Raw genomic sequence first — 22,118 nt, 5'->3', positions numbered from 1 at the left:
TGTAGAGCTCGCCAACAGTCTTTAATTGCCTCAGCGACTTCTGGCGACCAACGCGGGACTGTCTTTTGCCAGGGGTACCCTAAAGAACAAGGGATCGCATTTTCTGCCACAGAAACGATCATTGTACTGACATGCTTAACCATAAATCAATGGCACCATGTGAGGGAGATTAAACGATGACAGCAGAGGTGAAGGCTACCCAGTCTGCCTTGTTTAAAGTCCACCTGGGTAGGCGTTTGTGGGCATGATGCTGGGGGAGTGACAGGAAGATGGGGAAGTGGTCATTACCACACAGATCATCATGAGCTCTGCAGTTGATAGATGGGAGAAGGCCAGGACAGCAGACTGAGAGATCAATGGCCAAATGTGTGCCATGTGCCACCCAAAATGTGTGAGGACATCTGTATTTAACAGGCAGAGGCCGAGGGGGGACAATAAATTTCCAGCGTCTCTAACTCAGCCAGTAAGTACAGTGCCACCCCACAAGGGGTTATGGGCGTTAAAATCTCCCAAAAGTAAGAAAGGTTTAGGGAGTTGATCAATCAGTGCAGCCAATTGGCGGGTATCATCTTTCCCACTATTAGAAACCTGGGAAGGTTGCGAGAGGAGCTGAAGAAGACTGACGCTTCTACGGCTGGGAAATGGTGTCCCCGATGGTTGGGGGGCAGTGCTCCCAAGGTAGGTGGTGCAGGAGCAACAGGGAGGGAAGTGCCCCCCACCATCAAGAGGGCAGGTGTAGTCTTCCATCTCTGAGAAGCAACTGGAGTTGGCGGAACTGATGGAGCTAGAACTGTTGTGCTGGCAGCGTAACACGATGTCATACGTACAGGATGTACCCGTTCAAATGTTCTCTTAGCCTCATTATAGGTCAGCTGGTCCAGGGTCTTTTACTCCATGATTTTATGATTTTCCTCTCCTTCTGGAGAAGTCTACAGTCTGGCGAGCAAGGCGAATGGTGCTTTCTGCAGTTGACACAGATGGGAGGAGGGGCACATGAAGTATTGGGATGTGAAGGACATCCACAATCCCAATAGGTGACACTGGAATTACAGCAGGAAGACATATGGCCGAAGCACCACATCGGGGGAGGGATATATGGCTACACGTCACAGTGGTAGACCATCTCACCTTGACCTTCTCGGGTAATGCGTCACCTTCTAAGGATAAGATGAAGGCATGGGTGGCAACCTGGTTATCCCTCAGATTCCGGGGGAGGAGAGGGACAAAATGAACACCTCGCTGCTCTAAATTGGTGCGCAGCTCATCATCAGACTGCAAAATTAGGTACCTGTGAAATATGGTACCCTGGACCATATTTAAGCTCTTATGGGGGGGGTGATGGAAACAGAAACATCCCCGAGCTTGTAACAGGCAGAGGACGCTGTTTCGATCAAGACTGACCCAGATCGCATTTTGGATAATCCCTCCACCTCCCCAAACTTGTCCTCTAAATGCTCAAGAAAAAACAGAGGCTTCATCGTCGTGAAAGATTCCCCATCAGCTTTCGAACATACAAGGTACAAGGGCAATAAGATACACTGTCGTCCTTAGCCTGGCATTCCTCCCATGGTGTGGCCATGGAGGGGAACGATACAGGGTCGCATTTCAGTGCATTGAATTGAGGCCATGAACACTTAAGAGACTGCTGGTGTTTGAGCACCAGCAAGAGATGATGTACTATGCTTCATCACATGTCATCCGCCCTGATGCCACCAACTGTGACCAGGGGCCCTCCCCATGGATGCCACCCAGCCGCAGCAAAGGCCACCTGGCAGGATAGCCATTCCTGGGAGTCCCGATTCCCCAGGGGGACGGGCATCTACTCCTTGGCATATGTGGGGAGTTAACGGTGCAGTCAACAGCAGAGTGATCCCTGCGTGGTCAGGGGACTACAACCAACAGGGTACATGGCGGCCCCACCACAACGGACTGGCTACTGTGCTGGATATCAGGTGCAAATGAGCTAAAAAGTCCATTATCATCGTCAGTGCACAAAGCGATACTGCACAGTGGATGGAGGAAAACGCAGCCAGGAGGGTGACCTCGCCTAACAACTCAAGAATGAGTGGAAGTGCAGATCCACGCCGATGAAGGATGTGTGAGGTCAACGCATGATGGACATGATGCATCATGTGAGGCACCCTTCCCCAATTGGCTCGCTCTTTGGGAAAATTTAAAAGGATGGAGGTCAAACCCTACAGGGGACCATCACATAAAGACCGAAACGTGTGAGACTCGTTTTAGTCGCTTCTTGCGACCGGCAGGAACACTTTGGGCCCATTCTAACCCCCGGACCAGGGGGGCATGCCATTCTGCATTTCATTAACATAACACAGTGATAATACTATTCTGCAGATAGTGTAATCACCAAGGGTACTGCTGAGCCTATCTGATAAATTCTTTAAGTATACTTAGAACATTAACTGTACAGTTATACTTTGAACTTTGATGGCAGTCAAACAGCGATACGGTGGCAGGATTCTCTTGTGTAAATGTCTGTTTACCACTAGACGCTAAAAATTTCGTTCTCCATATTGCCTCTGTCTTGACAGCAAACTGACCTGTGAGCACTAGATGGGAGGTTTTGATCACTTCCTTCACGTACAACCAGAATTCCGTAAGATTTCCTGACAGAAGGCTCCATACACAGCACCTCTTAGAAAATTCTCAAGGGCCACGACTCTTTTGATGTGAGAGTTCTATACTTTCACATTCTCTGGATGAAGATATTAAATGAACATGGTTTCTGCTACCGTTTATTACCCTACTTGGCACACATTGACCTAAAGTGTGATTTACAATATGTTTGAACTTTGACTATATTTTTTCTATTGTTATCAGAGCCGAATTAAAAGTTCACAATTCACGTTTTAAGTACAATGTTGGTGACTGGATAAAATCCTCTTAGTTTCAAGCCACATCATTTGAGTTAAAAATTATGAGCTTTCAACAGCTGTCACTGTCATCATCTTCACAGTTTAAAACCACTGACAACTGCAAATGACAAGGCTGACATTCCGCACTGCATTAAGTGTGTGATATCACATATTACATTTTGTAATACCAAAAATGTGCTTGAAAATGACACGTCATCGAAATTAGCTGATCTCACAATTCAAATAAAGATCATTTACATTACAGCCTACTATAAATATTCAGAGGCTCTGGATCCACAGAGAAACAAAATTTTAAAGAGAAGTTCGACACATGGCAAAAACTTCCCATCTTGTCCAATTAAGAGTAGAATGACAAAATGCAAATTTTTAGGAGTGTGTACAACGTAATTATTAAGAAGATAATTGTTTATGTTTACAGAATTCACATACAGAAATAATAACAAACGATACATCATCCCACAGAGAAGTCTATGATCACCTTTCATTTATGGTTGACACACTTGTCTATGACGACGCTGTTAACTTCTCTAATTCCATTGTGGTCATTACACAAGAGGCATGTTGAAGGAAATACAATAGTTCCTGAATCATTTTGGAATGTTCCTTTCCAGAATTTTGTGAGTAAGTCTCTTTGTAACACATGAGAAACTTCTTGTGGCATCTCCATTGCAACTGTCAACACACACACACACACACACACACACACACACACACACACACACACACACAAACAAACAAACAAAAACCAATCTAACAGAATCATGACAAAGTGTACAGACCCTCTTCTCCTCCCTCCAATGCCCCCCCCCCTCCTCCTCCTCAGTCTTTCCTACCTCATCATAATTTCAGGTGGTATTTTACCATGAATTTCTTGCAGAATAGGAATTCTTGCCACTAAAAGAATAGGACAGTATGTGTTGGTACATCTTGGAAATCTGCTACTTCCCACATTCCAAAACCAACTGCTCAGTTTTAGCAGTCCACCTATATCATGTTCATGAACTAGATGAACATAGTACCCCATAATCCCTATGGACACAATGACAAATGCTCTACACACAGGCTAAGTACAATACTAGAAGCAACAATGACCTGGTATCATTCCACTGTAATTCTATACAAGTGCTTTGTACTTTAAACAATTAAATCTTCAGTACCATACCTCACTGTAATAGAGACCTACCTCATTAACACCTTTTAGAAAATCAAAGAATTTTGGTTACCTCCGAGATCTTATGAAGCTGGTGAATTTTTAAATAAAGCTTAGCAAATGGTGTGATTGTAAATTACTACAGTACTTGTAGAATTAGGATCCAATATGTCAGTGGACAATAACAAAATGCCTAGTTTATTATTAAACCAAACAATGGAAAATCCATTATGGAATTTAACAACACGAGAGAAGGAAAGTTGTTACACACCATATAGCGGAGATGCTCAGTCACGACAGGCACAATAAAAAGATTCACACAATCATAGCTTTCGGTCATTAAGGCCTTTGTCACTAGCACACACACACACACACACACACACACACACACACACACACACACACACACACACACACGTGCAACTTGCACACACGTCTGCAGTCTCAGAGAGCTGTGTAGTTGACAAAGGCCTTAATGGCCAAGAGCTATTATTGTGTCAATCTTTTTATTGTGTCTATCGCGACTCTGCACCTCTGATATATGGTGAGTAGCAACTTTCCTTCTTTCATAATGTCAGTTTATTATTATATAGTAAATATTTGTATCAGCAATATACTGTAATTGTATTGACACTTGCAACCTTATATGACCTATGCAGTCTCTGCTACAATATAAATCCAAGTCTTCTAATACAGTGTCTAACATGTGTGCTTATTTTCCTTGCTTTCCAATTTCTTATCCTGAGAGAATTAGAAAATTGTTTCAATTAAATTTTCTGTTTAAAAATTAGTTCCTATTTCAGTGATAAATGTTGGATGATCTTCATCTACAGCAAATACTGTTGAAATTTTTATTCTCTATTCGCCTTTAGTGGATTTGTCAAACATCTGGATAAATAACACAGAAAAGTAATGTTATCAAATATGAAAAAAATTCAGACCTTTTGTAAGTTTCACAGCAGAAACTTAGAAAACTGTAAAAAGGTTAAAATGTTTGCAACCACAGACGAATAAAAATTCATGACACTGAAGCAGTCACCAGCTGGGGTCCATAATACTTTGTATCAACCAAGTAAGACAAATAAAAATTCATTAGGATCTACACTGAACCAGTCACTAGCTGGGGTCCGTAACAGGCCTACTTTGTATCAAACAGGTAATTTTCTTTCCTTAGCCACTAATTAAATCTGCTAAGTCTTCCCTTAAATCTCATTACTTCCTTGTAAGAAATATATTTAATGCAATCTGAATTTTGTAAATTTTTCTAAACTAAACTTCGGATGTTCGCGTACTCATATCATTTGTTTCTACTGGGATATACTATATGTAAATATTACATTATTCAGTACTACATTAGCTTACGGTACCAAGTACAATTAGCGAGAGCAGGGAAAGATTTAAAAAGCTAACAACAAAATAAACATCTGCAACCAGTACATAAACGGGCAAGTATCGAATGAAAATACTGAACCTAGCGATACAATCAATCTGCTTCAGCTATGATTTCACCAAAATGGTGGGCAAAAGTCATACATCTACACCCAACTGATTACAATACTACCCAAAACAAGAATTATGAAATGGTAACGGATGAGTCACATAAAACACTTAAAATAAAAGGTATCAGGATTGACTTTTTACGACGGAGAAGAGCCTGAAGAACAGAGTAACTGTTTTACTCTTGCTGAGTCCATACTAACGGAAAAATTCCCTCTGCACACACTATTTGTTTTGTCGTTGATTTTTAACTACTGTATGGTCAACTTGACATCACGTTTACCTGACATTACAATTACTCTATATAGATGTAGGTTTTCATTTCTTCACGTAAAATACAAATCAAGAAGAGTCAAATTAGATGACATACTGTTGAACACTTCAAATGTTATTATCGGAACCCGTAACAATATTACTGTACCTGCACCAAAAAAACAGCACTAACAGTCGCATAAGCGAAAGGCTCACAGACAACACCACTCCAAAGCGAACAAAACATTGGAATTTGCTTGGAGTCGCCACGTCATTATAGACTTACTCTTAACTGTGAAACAACACTCTGAAAACTAAATCCGGTGATTCCCACGAATCAACTTCTGACTTTCTTGTGGTTTATTCCCGCAGTATCCTGCTACTGAAAGTAGTACACGAACCCAGCAAACATGTCTTATTGTCTTTTGTTACATCGTCGAATGAACAATAATTCTATTCTATTCTACTCAAAACACTTCGAAATGATACAGGAGTGTAAGGAACGGCAGGTGGTGGGGAGAGGGGTTACAAACAAATATTGCAAATTAAAAGAGTGTGAACACATCTTGCGTTTTTCTGGTTTTCATCTCACAGCACGAAATTGGTAACCTCAATATTTATATGATTCAAAGAGTATCAGAGTTCCAAGATAGCTCAAAACAGCATCTATGAAATACCCCAAGAACGAATTTACTTTTTTTCAGGATTACAGGCCTATCTGCGCAAATGTCTGCGCACATCACGTCTGCGCAGACAGATCGTTGCCTGAGAACAGAAGATTTGCACCAACCTGACGTGTGTGCAACCTGGAAGTTGGAGTTGGAGGTTTGAGCGAAACCTCTCAAATCTATGGGTTCAAACCACATCGGCGCAGACAAGTTGGAGCGTGTGGACAGGAGATCGCCGCAAATCTGGCGCGAAACAGCTTTTTGATCAGTCTAGTGTTTGTATTTGTGCGCACAGGGCATTAAAATGGTTGATACTCGTCAGTGTTCTCGAGAGTTTGTAAGTGAATTCATTGAAATGTATAGAAACCACCCATGTTTGTGGAAGATTAAAAGTAAAGAATATAGTGACCGAGACAAAAAGACAGCAGCATACAATGCTCTAATTGAAAAATTGCGGGCAGTTGTCGCCTCGGCAAACAGAGAAACGGTAATAAAAAATAAAAAATTCGTTGCGGACTGGCGAAATTATTTGCGGATGGATGTCGAAACTTACAATTATCTCTTAAAACTTGTAACCCCTCATATTATGAGAAAAAATACTTGTATGACAAGGGCAATTTCTCCTCCTGAACGGCTGGCGGTAACATTAAGATTCCTAGCAACAGGAAGGAGCTACAAGGATTTGGAATTTTCAACTGCAATATCGAAACAAGTGTTGAGTAAAATAATACCCAACACATGTGAAACTATTTACGCTGTCCTGAAGGATGAGTTCATGAAGGCAAGTCAAGTAAATTAAGTCTGTCAGCGAACTATTTCCCGAAAAGAGTTATCCAAAGTTCAGAAATCTAGAAGATCTGGTGTAAGAGTAGATCAAGTATACTAGCCAACGTTATGGTATTTTGATCTGCTTGGCTTTCTTAGTGATCAAAAAAGGCCAAGACCAAGGCGGAGTACATTGGAGGTGAAATTGGAGTGTCAATGTGCCAGGAAATGGAACAGGAGGTAATGTAAAACAAAACAGGTTCGCCTTGCAACTCTCGCAGTAAATGTTCGTGAGAAAACTGCTTTCGCTTTAGCAGCCACTGTCTACACCATTTTGACCGCTTTCTCTGTTTCCTGCGGTTGGTATGAATGTTTTTTTCAACACAAGTTGCGAACACAGACCACAATATAACTTCCTCCATTTCTGTATTTCAAAATAACTGCATTAAATTTTTGACGTTTACGGGGAGCGTAGTCGCTTTCCACTGATATTTCTTTTCTACACCGACAGATGGCGGGCGAGTAGTAGATTGGGGTTTGCGTCGTGTGAACAGACCACATTTGCAGCGATCTTTTGCATGTACAGACATCTGCGCCGATGTCTGCGCAGACAGATCGTTGCGTGTGGACCGGGCTCGGCTCGACAACACGCAATCATCTGTCTGTGTTACACGGAACTCACGCTTAATCTCATGTTTCATTCAACTCGCTCACACACGCTGATTAGTAGATCTTTAAATGTGAGGCCAGCTGTAATTCGTTGTGAAATAGTTTCACTGTGTGATCGTTTCATTTTTATTTTGTAAGATGTTTATGTAGACAATAAAACGACAGTTTTCAAGAAACAATTTTCCGACGACGTTATCAAATTTTCGACATGTGAGAAAGTTTTTTGTTATTGAAGTTAGGTGTACACATTATGCGAATGAAATGTCAAGAAAACATTAGATTTTCATCTGTTTCCAACCTTAGCTGTGTCGAAGGTCTCTAACGCAAGATTTGGGCTGTAAATAATACGACGCGCAATCGTCTGCTCGCGTACAGTAGCGATAGGCAACAGATCTCTATATTTGTAAAGAGGTGATATACTTCTGATATGCATCCTTATTTCCAACACAACAAAAAAAAATAAAGTAATGCTTGTTCAGCATCTTAAATTGGGCAACATCTATTCTGAGAAACAAAAACAATACAAAAACCACCAATGTATAGCAGACATTATTTTGATTACTGTAATATGTATGCACAGATTGAATTCTAGAAATGCACTTTATTTGGAATTAATACTTGATAATGCAGCCATATTAAAATTTTAAAACTTAGTGTGAATTAATTTTGTTATGCTAGTACTCACAAGTGCAAACCGCGCACTCCGAACGTGTAGCTGAATCCGTTTGTGCTGCATCTCTATGTGGATAACGGTAAAACTCCACTGATGTCACTCTCGTCGCTATTGCAGACACTTGAAGTTTCACTGTCCCTGTTGTCACTTAAAGTGATAATCATCTCTTCCACTGAAGTCTCCAAGGCACCTTCATCCTGCCATGCCCTTTCCATAAGGTTGGGTGTGTGTTTGACGGCTTTCTTCCAGTCGTCAGAGGTAACGTGAGTAATAGCTTCTCTAGTGCGGAGAGCGTAAATTTTTGGTTGTTCCTGGTAATGAAACAGTTCATTTGGGCCCATATCAACTCTATGGGGTTAAAGTGGCAGTGGTACGGTCGGCAACCTGACGATTGTACGCCTATGTTGTTTTGTCAGTTCGTCGATTTCATATTCTGGAAATTGCGGTTTATGGAAATTTATTTTCTCCATAAGCTCGAACTTCTTAAGGTCATGATATACATTTTACATTACGACGCTCAAGCCAATTAATCATTTCCTTCTTTCGCTTTGCCATGGTAGGAGCACTGTCTAAAACAGTTGTAGGCGGTTTATCTAGATTGGGTATTAGAGCTTCTACGAACCACTTTGTGAATGTAATGTGGTTCATATCTTCATGATAATCTCCTGTCTTCCTCGATTTAAAGAGAAGGAGACAGTTTGGTACGAAACCTTGTGAGGTGCCTGCATGCAGTAGAATCAATCTGCCCCCTTACCAGACGGCATCTGCATTGTTCCTTTAATCGTGTTGTCTGTCCACCATTAACTACGTGACCAGAAATAACTAATGTCTCATCGAGCCAAACCACTTCATTAGCATTTTATGCTAAATATTTGTTTTAAAAATCGGCATCGCCATGCAGCAATATCCTCCCTTTCTATCAATAGCTTAAGGCTGCAAAATTGTCAGTAGTGAAACCCTACATTGTGCAAAACTGTGAATAACGATGTTCGACTGCCCTGAAAAAGTCCTGATTCTTTGCCACCAATAACTTTGAGAGTGTGGGATGTTCCTTTCTGCGATAATAATCGTAAACATGACGACGAATTGCATCCTCTGCAAATGAATCTAAATTCGTAATACACTTATCAATAGAACGTTTCTTCCCAGGAGTACCAAGTTTGGATGGTTCTCCAACTTCCTTTTCTGTCTCAAACAGTTCCTTCCCAATTTTTACGACAGTGTTTTGTTGATATTCAGGGCTGCTGCCATACAACCTTGCTAACGGTGAGTAGTGGGACCCCATTAACCCTTTCAGATCTGGTGGTCACAGTTGTGTACATAAAGTTTGTTCACTAATATTTCACTGACAAGAAATGTCAGGTGCATCCAAACCCACTGTGCACATTTGTGTATGTTTCTTTTATCCATGCTCCAGCAGCTGCTGCTCTCTTGTGAGCAGTCTGTGAACCACATAGTAAAATATACTCTCTGGTGTTGTCTCTCTGTGGGAAGCCATTACTCGTTGATTTTATTGATATAATAGTCACATTGTGGGTTTTGTTTATGAATGTTTAGTGTGGTTTCCTTCTTTTGGAAACATTAGACATACTGTCAGTGGAATTTTCAGCAATTTCATTCAGTTCATATTTGTGTTATGTATCAGGTAAGTTTAATGTACACAGTTGTGAACAACAGATCCTTAATGGTATAAAATAGGAAACAAAACCTAAAATGTATCTCAGCTGTATTTGCATGGCTATGGTAGTTATGCGGGGTATTTTCCATTAATTTCAGTGCCAGCAGCAAGGAGGAGAATAACTGACCTGTACATATGATTTTATTTGATATTGCTAGCTTTTGACTTACAAATATGGATAAGGAATACCTTTCTGTGGAGAAAGATAGGGACTTGTTTATAATACAAAGATCCAAATTTTGAAGAATCTGTCTTGGGTTCTCCAATACAATACTTCAAAACATATATACCAGATGATCTGTTCACTATCTTGGCAGCACATACTTATATTTACGCATTACAACATAATTGAAATTGGTAACGTTTCTGACATTAGTTTGAGTGGAGATGAGGATTACAGTGTACCACTTATTGAAAGGCAAGCTGACAAATAGTGAAACGTGTTGGATCAGATAAAGTGGGCGTGAATGATGTGTGTAGAGACACCATATCTGAAGATGATGGAGAGGTGGTGGATGCTGCAATGAACTTTTATGCAATGAAAACAACCCAGAATTGAATAACCTGTGTGACAACATAATTGTCACCCCTAAAGAATCCATAAAATGCAAACGCAAACCTCTAAGCACCATTGCAGAAACATACAAAGATCCAAATTTTGAAGAATCTGTCTTGGGTTCTCCAATACAATACTTCAAAACATATATACCAGATGATCTGTTCACTATCTTGGCAGCACATACTTATATTTACGCATTACAACAAGGCATATCCTCATTCAAGCAGACAACACCCCAAGAACTAGAGGTGCTATTTGGCTTGCATATATTGAGTGGCGCTTTGAAATTTCCCAGATTATGAACGTATTAGGATACAAGTCTGAAGGTAAATGTGTTTTGGGAAAACATGTCAGGAGACAGATTTTTAGAATCAGGAACAAATTTACATTTGGTGAACAATCTGGAGAAGACACCTGAAAATAAAGGTAAATTTTACAGTCAGGCCAATTCACACAGCCATTCGAAAATTCTGCAGTGAATTTCCTATAGAAGAGAATGTTTGTGTGGATGAAGGAATTATTCCTTTCACTGAGGATTTTTGTGCAAAGCAGTATGTCAAGGAGAAACCAAGTCCAAGGGGAATCAAAGTCTTCATGTTGTGTGGAAAGAGCGGAATAGTGCATGATTTCCTTTTGTATCAAGGTGTTTCAACTGAACTAAATACCGCATTGTGCAAAAAATTTGGATTAGATCTTGCTGTTTTAGGATTTTCTCACTAGTGCTGATGATGTTACCATGTGTAAGTGGTTAGACAATAGGCCAGTTGTATTGTGTTCAAACTTTGTTGGTAAAGGCTCAGTGGGTGAAATTGAGTGTTGGGACAAAAAAACACTGTAAATAAGTGAAATTAGAAAGATGTGAAATAATGAGGGGATATAATTATGCAGTGGGTGGTGTGGATCCATTTGATCAAATGATAAGCAACTACAGAGTTTTCATCAGCTCTCAATAATGGCCTTTGCATATGAATTTTCGTGCTGTTGACTTTGCCATCGTACAGAGTTGGTTGGAATACAGATGAGATGCAGACAACCTGTCTATCCCAAAAAAGAAGCAAATGGACCTTCTTTCCTTTCGTATCAGGGTAGCAGGATTGATACTGTGCCAGAAGAAAGTGACTGAAAAGAAGAGGCGGCATCCGTGTGATGAAGGACTGACTTCAGGTCTGGAGAGTCATACCAAGAAAAAGAGGAGAATTACGACCAGCTACAAAGAAACAGTTTGATTCCATTGACCATTTGCCTTTGCATGATGTAGAAGCTCCATGTCGCTGCAAATTTCCAAAATGTACAGGGCATTCTAGAATTCGGTGCAGGAAATGTAAAGTACATTTATCTCCAAAAGGACAAAAATTGTTTTTTGCAGTTTCATACTAAATCTTAAATTCAGTGTGTTGACCATTGTTGTTTAAATAAGAACTGTAATTTGGAATTATTTTAATTGTTTCTTCTGTTTTAAAGTGAAATAAAGAGGGCATACTTGATCTGTAGTGTTAACTACCTTAATGTATGACAAGGAATCTCAAGACCCGATGAACACAATTGCGTACTTTAAATATCTTGAAAATTAGAGATCATATGAACTTTTTTCTTAGAAAAATGTTGCCAGGAAACTCACCTCAATGTAAAAATGATGTCAGGTATTATTTTATAAGTAAATAAAAAATCAGGTCTGGAAGGGCTAAGTTTTTCACTCTCAAAGTAAGCTCTTAACGAACAAACCGTTTCTCTACATTGTCCTCGTAAAGCAATCCCCTATCCACGAGAACGAGGTCGAACTTTTGCACTTCTAACTTTCGGTGTACTTTCTTCTGGCATGTTAAATAAGACACAACAAATAACTGTCACAAAACAATACGGTAACTCCTACATTGCAACGAAACAAACACAGCGATCGCACAGACTCACTCACTGCTACTAAATCGCGGCAAAAGAGGAAGTACTGTGGACTGAGATTTGGCAACTCAGGGTGCACGTGCCCGCTGGGCTGCGGTTACAGCCATTATGGGATTGGCTGAATCTGAACCATGCCTCCAGCGCGGCCGTCTCCCTACCACTTCCGTCGCAGCTGTCAATACTAAAGTAATTTTGAATAGACTTGTATACCATAGACTCTGTGAACCATATACAGGTTCACCCAAGAATCTTACAATAACTAAAGACCCAAAATAAAACATACATAGGTTAGTAATAACTATATTCTGAAATGAAAACACAATTAAAAGTACACTTCCATTATGTGATTACAAGTGCTGTTCGGTTGCAACTCGTGAATAAAAAATGAAATATTTGTAGTACTAATGGTGGTGTGGCGCATACGTCTGATCTGGACAAGACCTATAAAAGAAAAGGTGACTCTTCCTCTTTCGCCAATAATATGACGATCAAAAATCTTCATATGTTTCCAGCAGTTGCGTATAATATTTATACATCGGTGGACTATATCAATGGCTCAAATTATTTATTTCATTACTTATAACTATGTTTTCTGCTAAGAAAATATCAGCATGCAAATGTGCTTTTAAACTGCCCCCTGAGTTACGAGGTGAAAGGACGCACCTGCAGCCAAGGAACTCACCCTAAAGCACATTGCATATATATAAAGTCTACAAATACAGATACATATCATATACAACTTACATATCATAACCTAATATTAACACGAAACAGATTTCCAATGGTTGAATGTGGCGTTTTATGTTGGCATTGCGCCTATCACTAGCGCAACCGTCGCGAAACGAGCTCATCACACGACACATAGTTTATACCTAGTCCGTGTGTTCATGTGCAGAAAACGTCGCAGAGACAACGTTTATCATCATGGATTTCACAAATGTGGATTAACATTTAAAACAGGTACAAAATCCTAAAGTTACAACACTCGTTAACACGAAATTACAAGTTCTTGTTGCTGAGTCTTCTTCGCACAGTATGAAATGTCTTTTTGTTTCAGATCTAATGTCTTTTTACAATGTATCGTCATTCACAGTTCCATGAACCGAAAACATATGATAACTTTATAAAGGTGATCATTGTTTCTGGCAGTTAAATGTCATAGTTCGCAGTTTTGATGCGTGTGCCCGATCACTTGTAGCACAGTTTATATTTTTTGCACTGTGTAGTGTCCCTTTTGCAATATTCACCCATATCGAGGTGAAACATAAATAAAAATGACTGTATGTGACCCAAAATGAACTGCAAACATCGATTTATCTGCAAAAGGTAATAAAAATATACAATATAGATCGATAGATGCAGAAAAGACATTATTTTTAGTGTATGAGATTATAATGTGTAAGTAATTAAAAGAAGTATTATCATCTCTGTAAGAATATAAAACACAATGCAATGTTCATTCTTCTGTCTAGTCTGTTTTGTTCTGTTCGTTCTGGTGTTAGCTGGAATAAGGTACGCAAGCTATTGTGCTGTGCTAGCATTTGTTTCTGTCGTAACGTAATTGCAAATATTTAACTGTGTAAACTGTGTCCCAGTAAGAATATATTAGTATAAAGTGATCTCCGTGAGTTATTTCAAGAACCTACGCCACATTTATCTTATGAAAAGAATATTTAATGAAAATTATTTAGCATGTTTCCAGCTGCTGCGGAGCGAGTAACAGTAATCTCTGATTGTTAACAATTAGCCTCCATTACGCGGTACATTTAAAAATATTTTTTCACAGCACAATGTCTGATAACCGGAGCGGAAGAAATTATGTAAAAATATTCAGTGAAATTAATTGAAGTAATCCAGTGAAATAATTTTATTAAAACTTGTCTATTTTGTGTGATAGTGAACTAGAGCTGAGTAATACTACGCTACTGCATTTACAGTAATTTGTAGGGAGCCTGGCGCTCGATAAAACCAGATATAATACGTAATTGGCAACCTACGAAATTCATTATTTTGCTTATTATATCTCTTTTGTATATTTTTGAAAGCTAAAAGTAAAAACTAACTCCACTAAAAATCAGTAACAGATCACGATAAATCAAAGGACAAACAAATTTACTAGGAGAGTGTTTCCTCTAAATAAATAGTTACATTATTTTTTTAAGAGTTATAATAACTGGTAACACTGTTATTTAGACTGATGTTACTGTTTTTGTCCTAGGTCGTACACCGCCTGATGGAAGACTGGTGGATTCCCATTCCACAGCACAAGTTCGTGAAGGCATGGTCGATCCTCGTTTATACCAGGTAAGAGTGTCTGTCATTTCCGAGAACGTATTGTGCTCTAATGGCCCGTCCAAAATTCCTCCACCCGTCGAGTGGTCTTCCTCATTTTGGAACAAAGCGACCGTAGGTGCAGTAGGGAACCAGTTCTTGCTATTCAGACTTGCAGAGATGCAACGCAGTAAATGTCAATTTGCGATGCACTCAAAAGTGTCGGTGCACTTCACTTTGACAGTTTTTCCACATGCTCAGTTTGTCGAGCGATATACACATATTCGTTCACAAGTAATTGTGACGTAGAACAAACGTCCATCATCAAGTCTTTACGCAAACAATTCGTAAAACGATTCTACATTAACAGTTTGTAAACAAATTTCAAACGTAAATAGTTCATCACGTCTGTATGCAAAGCAATATATCATGAATAGCCTTTTTCAATTATGCAGGTTTGCACATCAGTTTCCTCGTAGTCACAAGTTCAGCGTCATACGGTAAACGTCCACAAATAGTTTCATGTTATGCAAGTCTCATAACTTTTCCATATGCACACATGTAACAAGTACAAATAACATATACAAGTGAGCATATACCATTTAGCTTTACCTAAATGCTGATAAATATATGAAAATAAGAACAAATAACAAAAGCAATGACCTAACTGTGCAGTCTAAGCATTGTCTTAGCTACTCTAAGAATGTGTGTTCAGTGGTGTGATGCGTATCCAATCAGTTTCAAGGTGAAACTGTATGGGTATAGAATGATCAATTATTCACGTCAGTCAGTCGAAGACTGACAGTGCGGATAATCAATCTTTTAGGCTGAAAATATATCTTCGTCACACCTGTATAAAAGTGAATATAGAATTTGCTTTAAAATTTTAAGTGACTACTGTAAGTATTTGGCGAAGGCGAATCTCTTCTTTCTCCTTCTGCTGCTGACAAGAATAACTGAAGTAAAACTCTTATAGTACGTAGCTTTTCTGTAGAAGTACTGTGAAGTACGTGTACTTGTAGAAGTACTGTGAAGTACGTGTACTTGATAGTCGTGTATAACTTAAGCATGATCCATAGATGTGTTTACTATTGAGCATGGTACACTCTAAGATCACGGTGAGCATATAGTCAAATAGTTCTGTTTGTTTTAGGATGCTGCAGCAGATATGCCCCAGGATTTGGAATGCTGACAATAATATAAGGACTGTCGTACAGCAGAAGCCACTTCACGTTGCGCCACTGAAGAGCAAACGACTTACGGTGAGTACGCAAAAGCACTAACACACCAGCTTCAAATTCTTGCTTCCTCTTGACAGCGTGCACATAAGTTTTGTCTCTAATTTTGGCTTCTGCAGTCAGTGTCGCACAGACTTCTGTTACCATTTCGTCGTATGTTGATAGCTGAAAAGAAAATTTTGGTAACGGTGCTGTCCAATCGTCTTCTCTGCAATGGAACATGAGCTCATTAGGAGTGTATGGAGTTTCATACACATTGAGGTTGTTGTGTACCTCCTGAAATAAATACAAATATTTTACGCAATTAGTATGTTTGGTAGAAATGTAGGTTCTCATATATCTGTTAATCTCATGGAAAACATGTTCAGTGGGATTACACTGGGCACTATACCTTGAGATAAAAATATTCTTAATACTACTGTCTTTGAGAAGTTTACGTCACTTGTACCCAGTATAGTATGCAGCATAGTCGGATAAAATTGCTTTTAGTTTTCCCATGTGAGGAATGTAGTCACATGAGAAACGACGAATGATGGCACTGGCAGTAGCACATCTTACAGCATACAGTTTAACATGCTTGGAGAATAAATCGCTTGTGGGATGTGGACCACTTATGTCAGAGTTACAATTTCTAGACGTTTACTGGGTAGAATAGTATGCAAATCTGTCTTTGTAGACAAGTTCAGCGGTTTATATTTTGGACAGATCATGCATGTTTTGAGTATACTGTGGATCTTACAACTCATACTGCTAAAGTAACAACAGGTGCTAAGCTTTGCTACGAACTTCTTGGTACCATAAATGACCCCAAACAAAATGTATGTGCCAAATCAGGTTGCATTCTGAATCCTTAGGAATACAAACACATCAAGTAGTGGCTTCTGGATGACAGCGATAAAATAACACATCATTATGTATCAAATATCGGTTGGTCAGAGGATGGTCAGGTTTATTTGTAAGTAAAACTCTTACCTTATTCCAGTGAGGTTCAGATTTCTGCAATGTTGACATATTTCTACATAAGTCGATATAATAGTGGCGATATAGCTTATCCTGCATAAGAAGTATTCGGTAATCATTCACATGCTCCAAGTCAGAGTTACACTTATTCAAGCCTTGAGGCAGACGAGACAAAGTGTTGGGAATGACGGTGCCTTTACCCTTAATATATACAATTTCAAAGAAATAGTTTTGCAAAGATAAAGCCCAACTTGACAATCTGGGATGTACCAGCTTACAAGATAACAGAAATGTGAGAGCTTGGTGGTCAGTATAAATTTTAGTGTGTTTACCATACAAATAATAATTGAATTTCTTAAAGGCCCACACTATAGAGAGTGTTTCAAGTTCTGTGGTAGAGTATGTGCATTCACATTCACTAAGTGTGCGGCTCACAAAACTAATAATTTTCACATGTTCTTATTCTCCATTCTTTACAACTCGAAACAAACAACAACCTAAACTGTAGGATGTGGCGTAACATGTCATTCAAAAATCTAAATTAAAATCAGGGTGATCCAATATGTTTGATTTAATCAGAGCATGCTTAATACTATAAAAGTATTTCTGACACTGATCAGACCATATCCATATCTGATTCTTTTTGAGTAGATTCCATAGATGTTTGCTGTTTAATAGTTGGAGTGGTAAAAATAGTCGAAAGAAAGAACAAAGTCCAAGGAAAGATTTCAGTTGCTTTCTAGTCCGTGGACTAGGAAAATTTCTGATTGTGTATAACTTACTTGAGCATTAATAATATGTCCAAGATGCTTAACTTCACTGCAAGCAAATTTCGACTTTTTGAGATTAGCTGTCATGCCAGCTTGTGCGAATTTATGTAGAATCTTTTGCAAAGTATCAATGTGTTCAGACCAAGTCTTACTAGCTATGAGCAGTTCATCAATGTAGTGAGTAACTGATTCAACCAATTCATCACCAAGTACAGTACCCAGTTTGGTGATAAACACGCCTGAACTGACGTTCAGACCAGAGGGAAGGATACGAAATTGATAGGTTCGCCCCCTGTATGTAAATGCAGTATACTTTCTAGAATCTGGCGTAATTGGGACTTGCCAGAACGAATTAGTCAGATCTACTGCAGAAAAATACTTAGAATCTAAAAATTTCTGGAGTTGATACTCTAAATTCTCAGGTTACACGTGAACAGGTAAAATAAGCTCAGTAATTGCACGAGCATCCAAAACAACTCTGATATTCCCATTGGTTTCTTTACAATAACTAAAGGGCTGCTGTAAGGTGATGTGGAAGATTCGATAATTTTTACTCTAACACTTGTTTCAACTCGTGCCACACAGCAGGTCGTTGGGATAGTGGCACATTATAGGTTTTGTGGAAGAAAATCTGGTGAGGTTTAACTTCTATTTTATACACATATGTGTTGATCACACCTGGTCCTTTGCTAAATACCTGTATAAAATTGGACAAAACATCATAAAGTTCATTATGTTCATCATGTGTGACAACTGTGATTTCTGATAACTTATTACTAATTAAAGTTTTCAAGTCCTCAAACTCTGCATCAGGTGCATGTGTCTGTGTGTCAACATCATCAGTGTCCTGTATTAACTGAATCTTATACCCTGCACAATATTTATCGTGCTTCAGAGTCCTGGTATCGAGGTCAGTTGAAATTTCACTGCCCTTATCTCTAAGTATACATTTACAGTGGGAGAAGTCAATAGTGCTGTCCTTCTCGCACAATATATCTAAAACTAAAATGCAATTAGAGACCAGGTTTTGGACGAAGAGGAATGGCCATTGTACGATTTCATTACCTACCTTGACTGTCACAAATATCTGTTTCTTAACCCTTGAAACTTATTGCCTATGGCAGTTAAAATTTTACAGTTATGGACAGGATACTCTGACACGGTTCAAACTCACACATTTTCTTGTAAAAATCATAGGACAAGATACTAACATCCACTCCTGTGTCCAGAATAATAGTAGTGGGAATACAACCCACAACACCAATAGTTGAGGTCAAAACTATTTCATTGGATGGTGAAAGAGATTGTGTGTGCTCTTGTAACAGTTCATCAGGTACAAGTTTTCGTCATGATAATACCTTATGAGTAATAATGGCTGTTGTATACAACTACCAGGTACATGGTCATTGTGCGGTTGCAAAATGGGTGTGTCAAATATTTAAATTGAAGGCCGGCCGGAGTGGCCGTGCGGTTCTAAGTGCTACAGTCTGGAACCGAGCGACCGCTACGGTCGCAGGTTCGAATCCTGCCTGGGGCATGGATGTGTGTGATGTCCTTAGGTTAGTTAGGTTTAATTAGTTCTAAGTTCTAGGCGACTGATGACCTCTGAAGTTAAGTCGCATAGTGCTCAGAGCCATTTGAACCATTCCAGTTCTGAATTTGTATTTGCGACGGCGGCAATTGTCACTGTCCTGTGTTATTGTTTTGCTGTGGTGGTGTCGCAGTGTTTTGACACTGGGCAGCCTAGTTGCTATTACTCCAGCTCTATTGCTGGTTTGGTGGGGATTAATGGTTATTTTTGCTTCTCTTAAAAATTTTCTTACCATTCTGATAATTATTTTTACCATTGTATTTGTTGTTGTTGTTGTGCGGTCTCTTATTTGGATTGCCGCCAGTAGAATAAGAAGTGTTTAAATACTGTTTGTGCTGTGTTGAGAATGTTGGTTCTGATGTGTATATACATTTGCCATGTGAAGCGGTTGATCTGTTGGCTAGCGTGTCCGACAGCAGCCAGCGCGCCGGAATTGGGTTGTCTACCCTGCGTATTTTGTACAGCGTTGGTGTAAACATTGTAGCAGAAAAGCATATCAGTTGAATCGAGCACTGTGAGAAAATGCTCTTCCTCGTTATTTGGGATGTGCAGAAGTTTTTCTCTGATAACAAGCGGCAGTCTTGCTTTCAATGCGAGGAGGATGTCGCGCGCTGCAACTGGCTCGTGAAGCAAATGTCCCATATTTAAATATTTCTCGAAATACCGGCGCATATTGCCGTGGTTAGGACTGAATGGTTCAGGATACACAATATGCCTACGAAGTCGTTCCTGTACAGATTGTGACCAAAATTTAGATAGAAAGGCTCTCTCAAATTGTTCGTATGTAAGGCATGTCGGCTTCATTATACACTCATACAGTTGCGTCGCCTTGGATATAACCGACAACATAAGATATCCTCTTACGGTCACTCCACGTACGAGGAAATGCATTTCTGAAGGCTTTAAGAAAGATGACAGGATGTACGGTTCTTTTTTCGGGTGTAAATGACTGAAATTGTCTATGTTTTATGAAGCTCTCCTCTTCCTTGGCACTATGGTAATGTTTAGTTTCAGAATGATTACTGTAAGGTTCAACTGGCGAATGGCCGGCCGGAGTGGCCGAGCGGTTAAAGGCGCTACAGTCTGGAACCGCACGACCGCTACGGTCGCAGGTTCGAATCCTGCCTCGGGCATGGATGTGTGTGATGTCCTTAGGTCAGTTAGGTTTAAGTAGTTCTAAGTTCTAGGGGACTGATGACCATAGATGTTAAGTCCCATAGTGCTCAGAGCCATTTGAACTGGCGAATGGCACGGAAAATGTTGTTGATAATTATCACGACTGCAATGCATTGTGTCATGTTGAGGTGCGTACTGTTGTTGTTGCGAGTACGTGGTGTGCGGTGTGTATGCGTCATCAATGTACTTGTATTCATTGTCAAACTGTGTGTTTTGGTTGCTATTACCGTCATTGCACTTTGGTTGTACGTCTGTCAAATTGTTTCGATTGTGCTGCTTGACTGATTACGTGTTTGTTGTTATTTATAAATTCCGCGACAGTGTCGTGGACAACAGCAAGTAATTTTTCTTGTTCAGTACTCGTCAAAATATTTGTCTTTTTGATTTTTCCAACTGTGAAATTCTCTATTGATGCATGAGAAATGGTTGTCAGTGCGTAGTCTTACTTTACCAGAAAACTGTTTGTCAATTGTGTCAACCTTGTTTTCGACATCGGCAATACGCGTTTATACAGGGTGTTACAAAACGGTACGGCCAAACTTTCAGGAAACATTCCTCACACACAAATAAAGAAAAGATGTTATGTGGACATGTGTCCGGAAACGCTTAATTTCCATGTTAGAGCTCATTTTAGTTTCGTCAGTATTTACTGTACTTCCTCCATTCACCGCCATGATTTCATACGGGATACTCTACCTATGCTGCTAGAACATGTGCCTTTCCAAGTACGACACAACATGTGGTTCATGCACGATGGAGCTCCTGCACATTTCAGTCTATGTGTTCGTACGCTTCTCAACAACAGATTCAGTGACCGACGGACTGGTAGAGGCGGACCAATTCCATGGCCTCCACGCTCTCCTGACCTAAACCCTCTTGACTTTCATTTATGGGGGCATTTGAAAGCTCTTGTCTACGCAACCCCGGTACCAAATGTAAAGACTCTTCGTGCTCGTCTTGTGGACGGCTGTGATACAATACGCCATTCTCCAGGGCTGCATCAGCGCATCAGGGATTCCATGCGACGGAGGGTGGATGCATGTATCCTCGCTAACGGAGGACATTTTGAACATTTCCTGTAACAAAGTGTTTGAAGTCACGCTGGTACTTTCTGTTGCTGTGTGTTTCCATTCCATGATTAATGTGATTTGAAGGGAAGTAATAAAATGAGCTCTAACATGGAAAGTAAGCGTTTCCGGACACATGTCCACATAACATATTTTGTTTCTTTGTGTGTGAGGCATGTTTCCTGAAAGATTGGCCGTACCTTTTTGTAACACCCTGTATATCATCATGCACTGCCGGATAAGATTTAATCTGAGTAACTACAGACTGGCATGTTTTACTGAGATTGTTTACTTGTGCTCTTCATTTGTGTTTTGTTGTTGTAATGAAAGCTCTGAAAATT

The 22,118-nt window shown here is 39.6% G+C and overlaps 1 protein-coding gene across 8 annotated transcripts in view; it reads right to left on the bottom strand.

The window, feature by feature from the left end:
* LOC126467058 (uncharacterized) overlaps positions 1-6,284 on the bottom strand; it is a 59,344-nt gene extending 53,060 nt beyond the window's left edge. For 6 of the 8 annotated variants that reach the window (XR_007585991.1, XR_007585992.1, XR_007585990.1 and 3 more), the window contains exon 1: positions 5,966-6,284. Coding sequence is in view for 1 of the 8 variants with exons in the window: in XM_050096433.1 (XP_049952390.1) it covers positions 5,966-6,043 (78 nt within the window). In the remaining 7 variants the exon portion in view is untranslated. The other 2 variants (XM_050096437.1, XM_050096438.1) reach the window with 2 other exon arrangements.
* Positions 6,285-22,118: the final 15,834 nt, after the last annotated feature.

This window comes from Schistocerca serialis, chromosome 1, assembly GCF_023864345.2.
Source record: "Schistocerca serialis cubense isolate TAMUIC-IGC-003099 chromosome 1, iqSchSeri2.2, whole genome shotgun sequence".
NCBI lineage: Eukaryota > Metazoa > Arthropoda > Insecta > Orthoptera > Acrididae > Schistocerca > Schistocerca serialis.
This window is presented reverse-complemented; position numbering and strand designations above follow the sequence as displayed.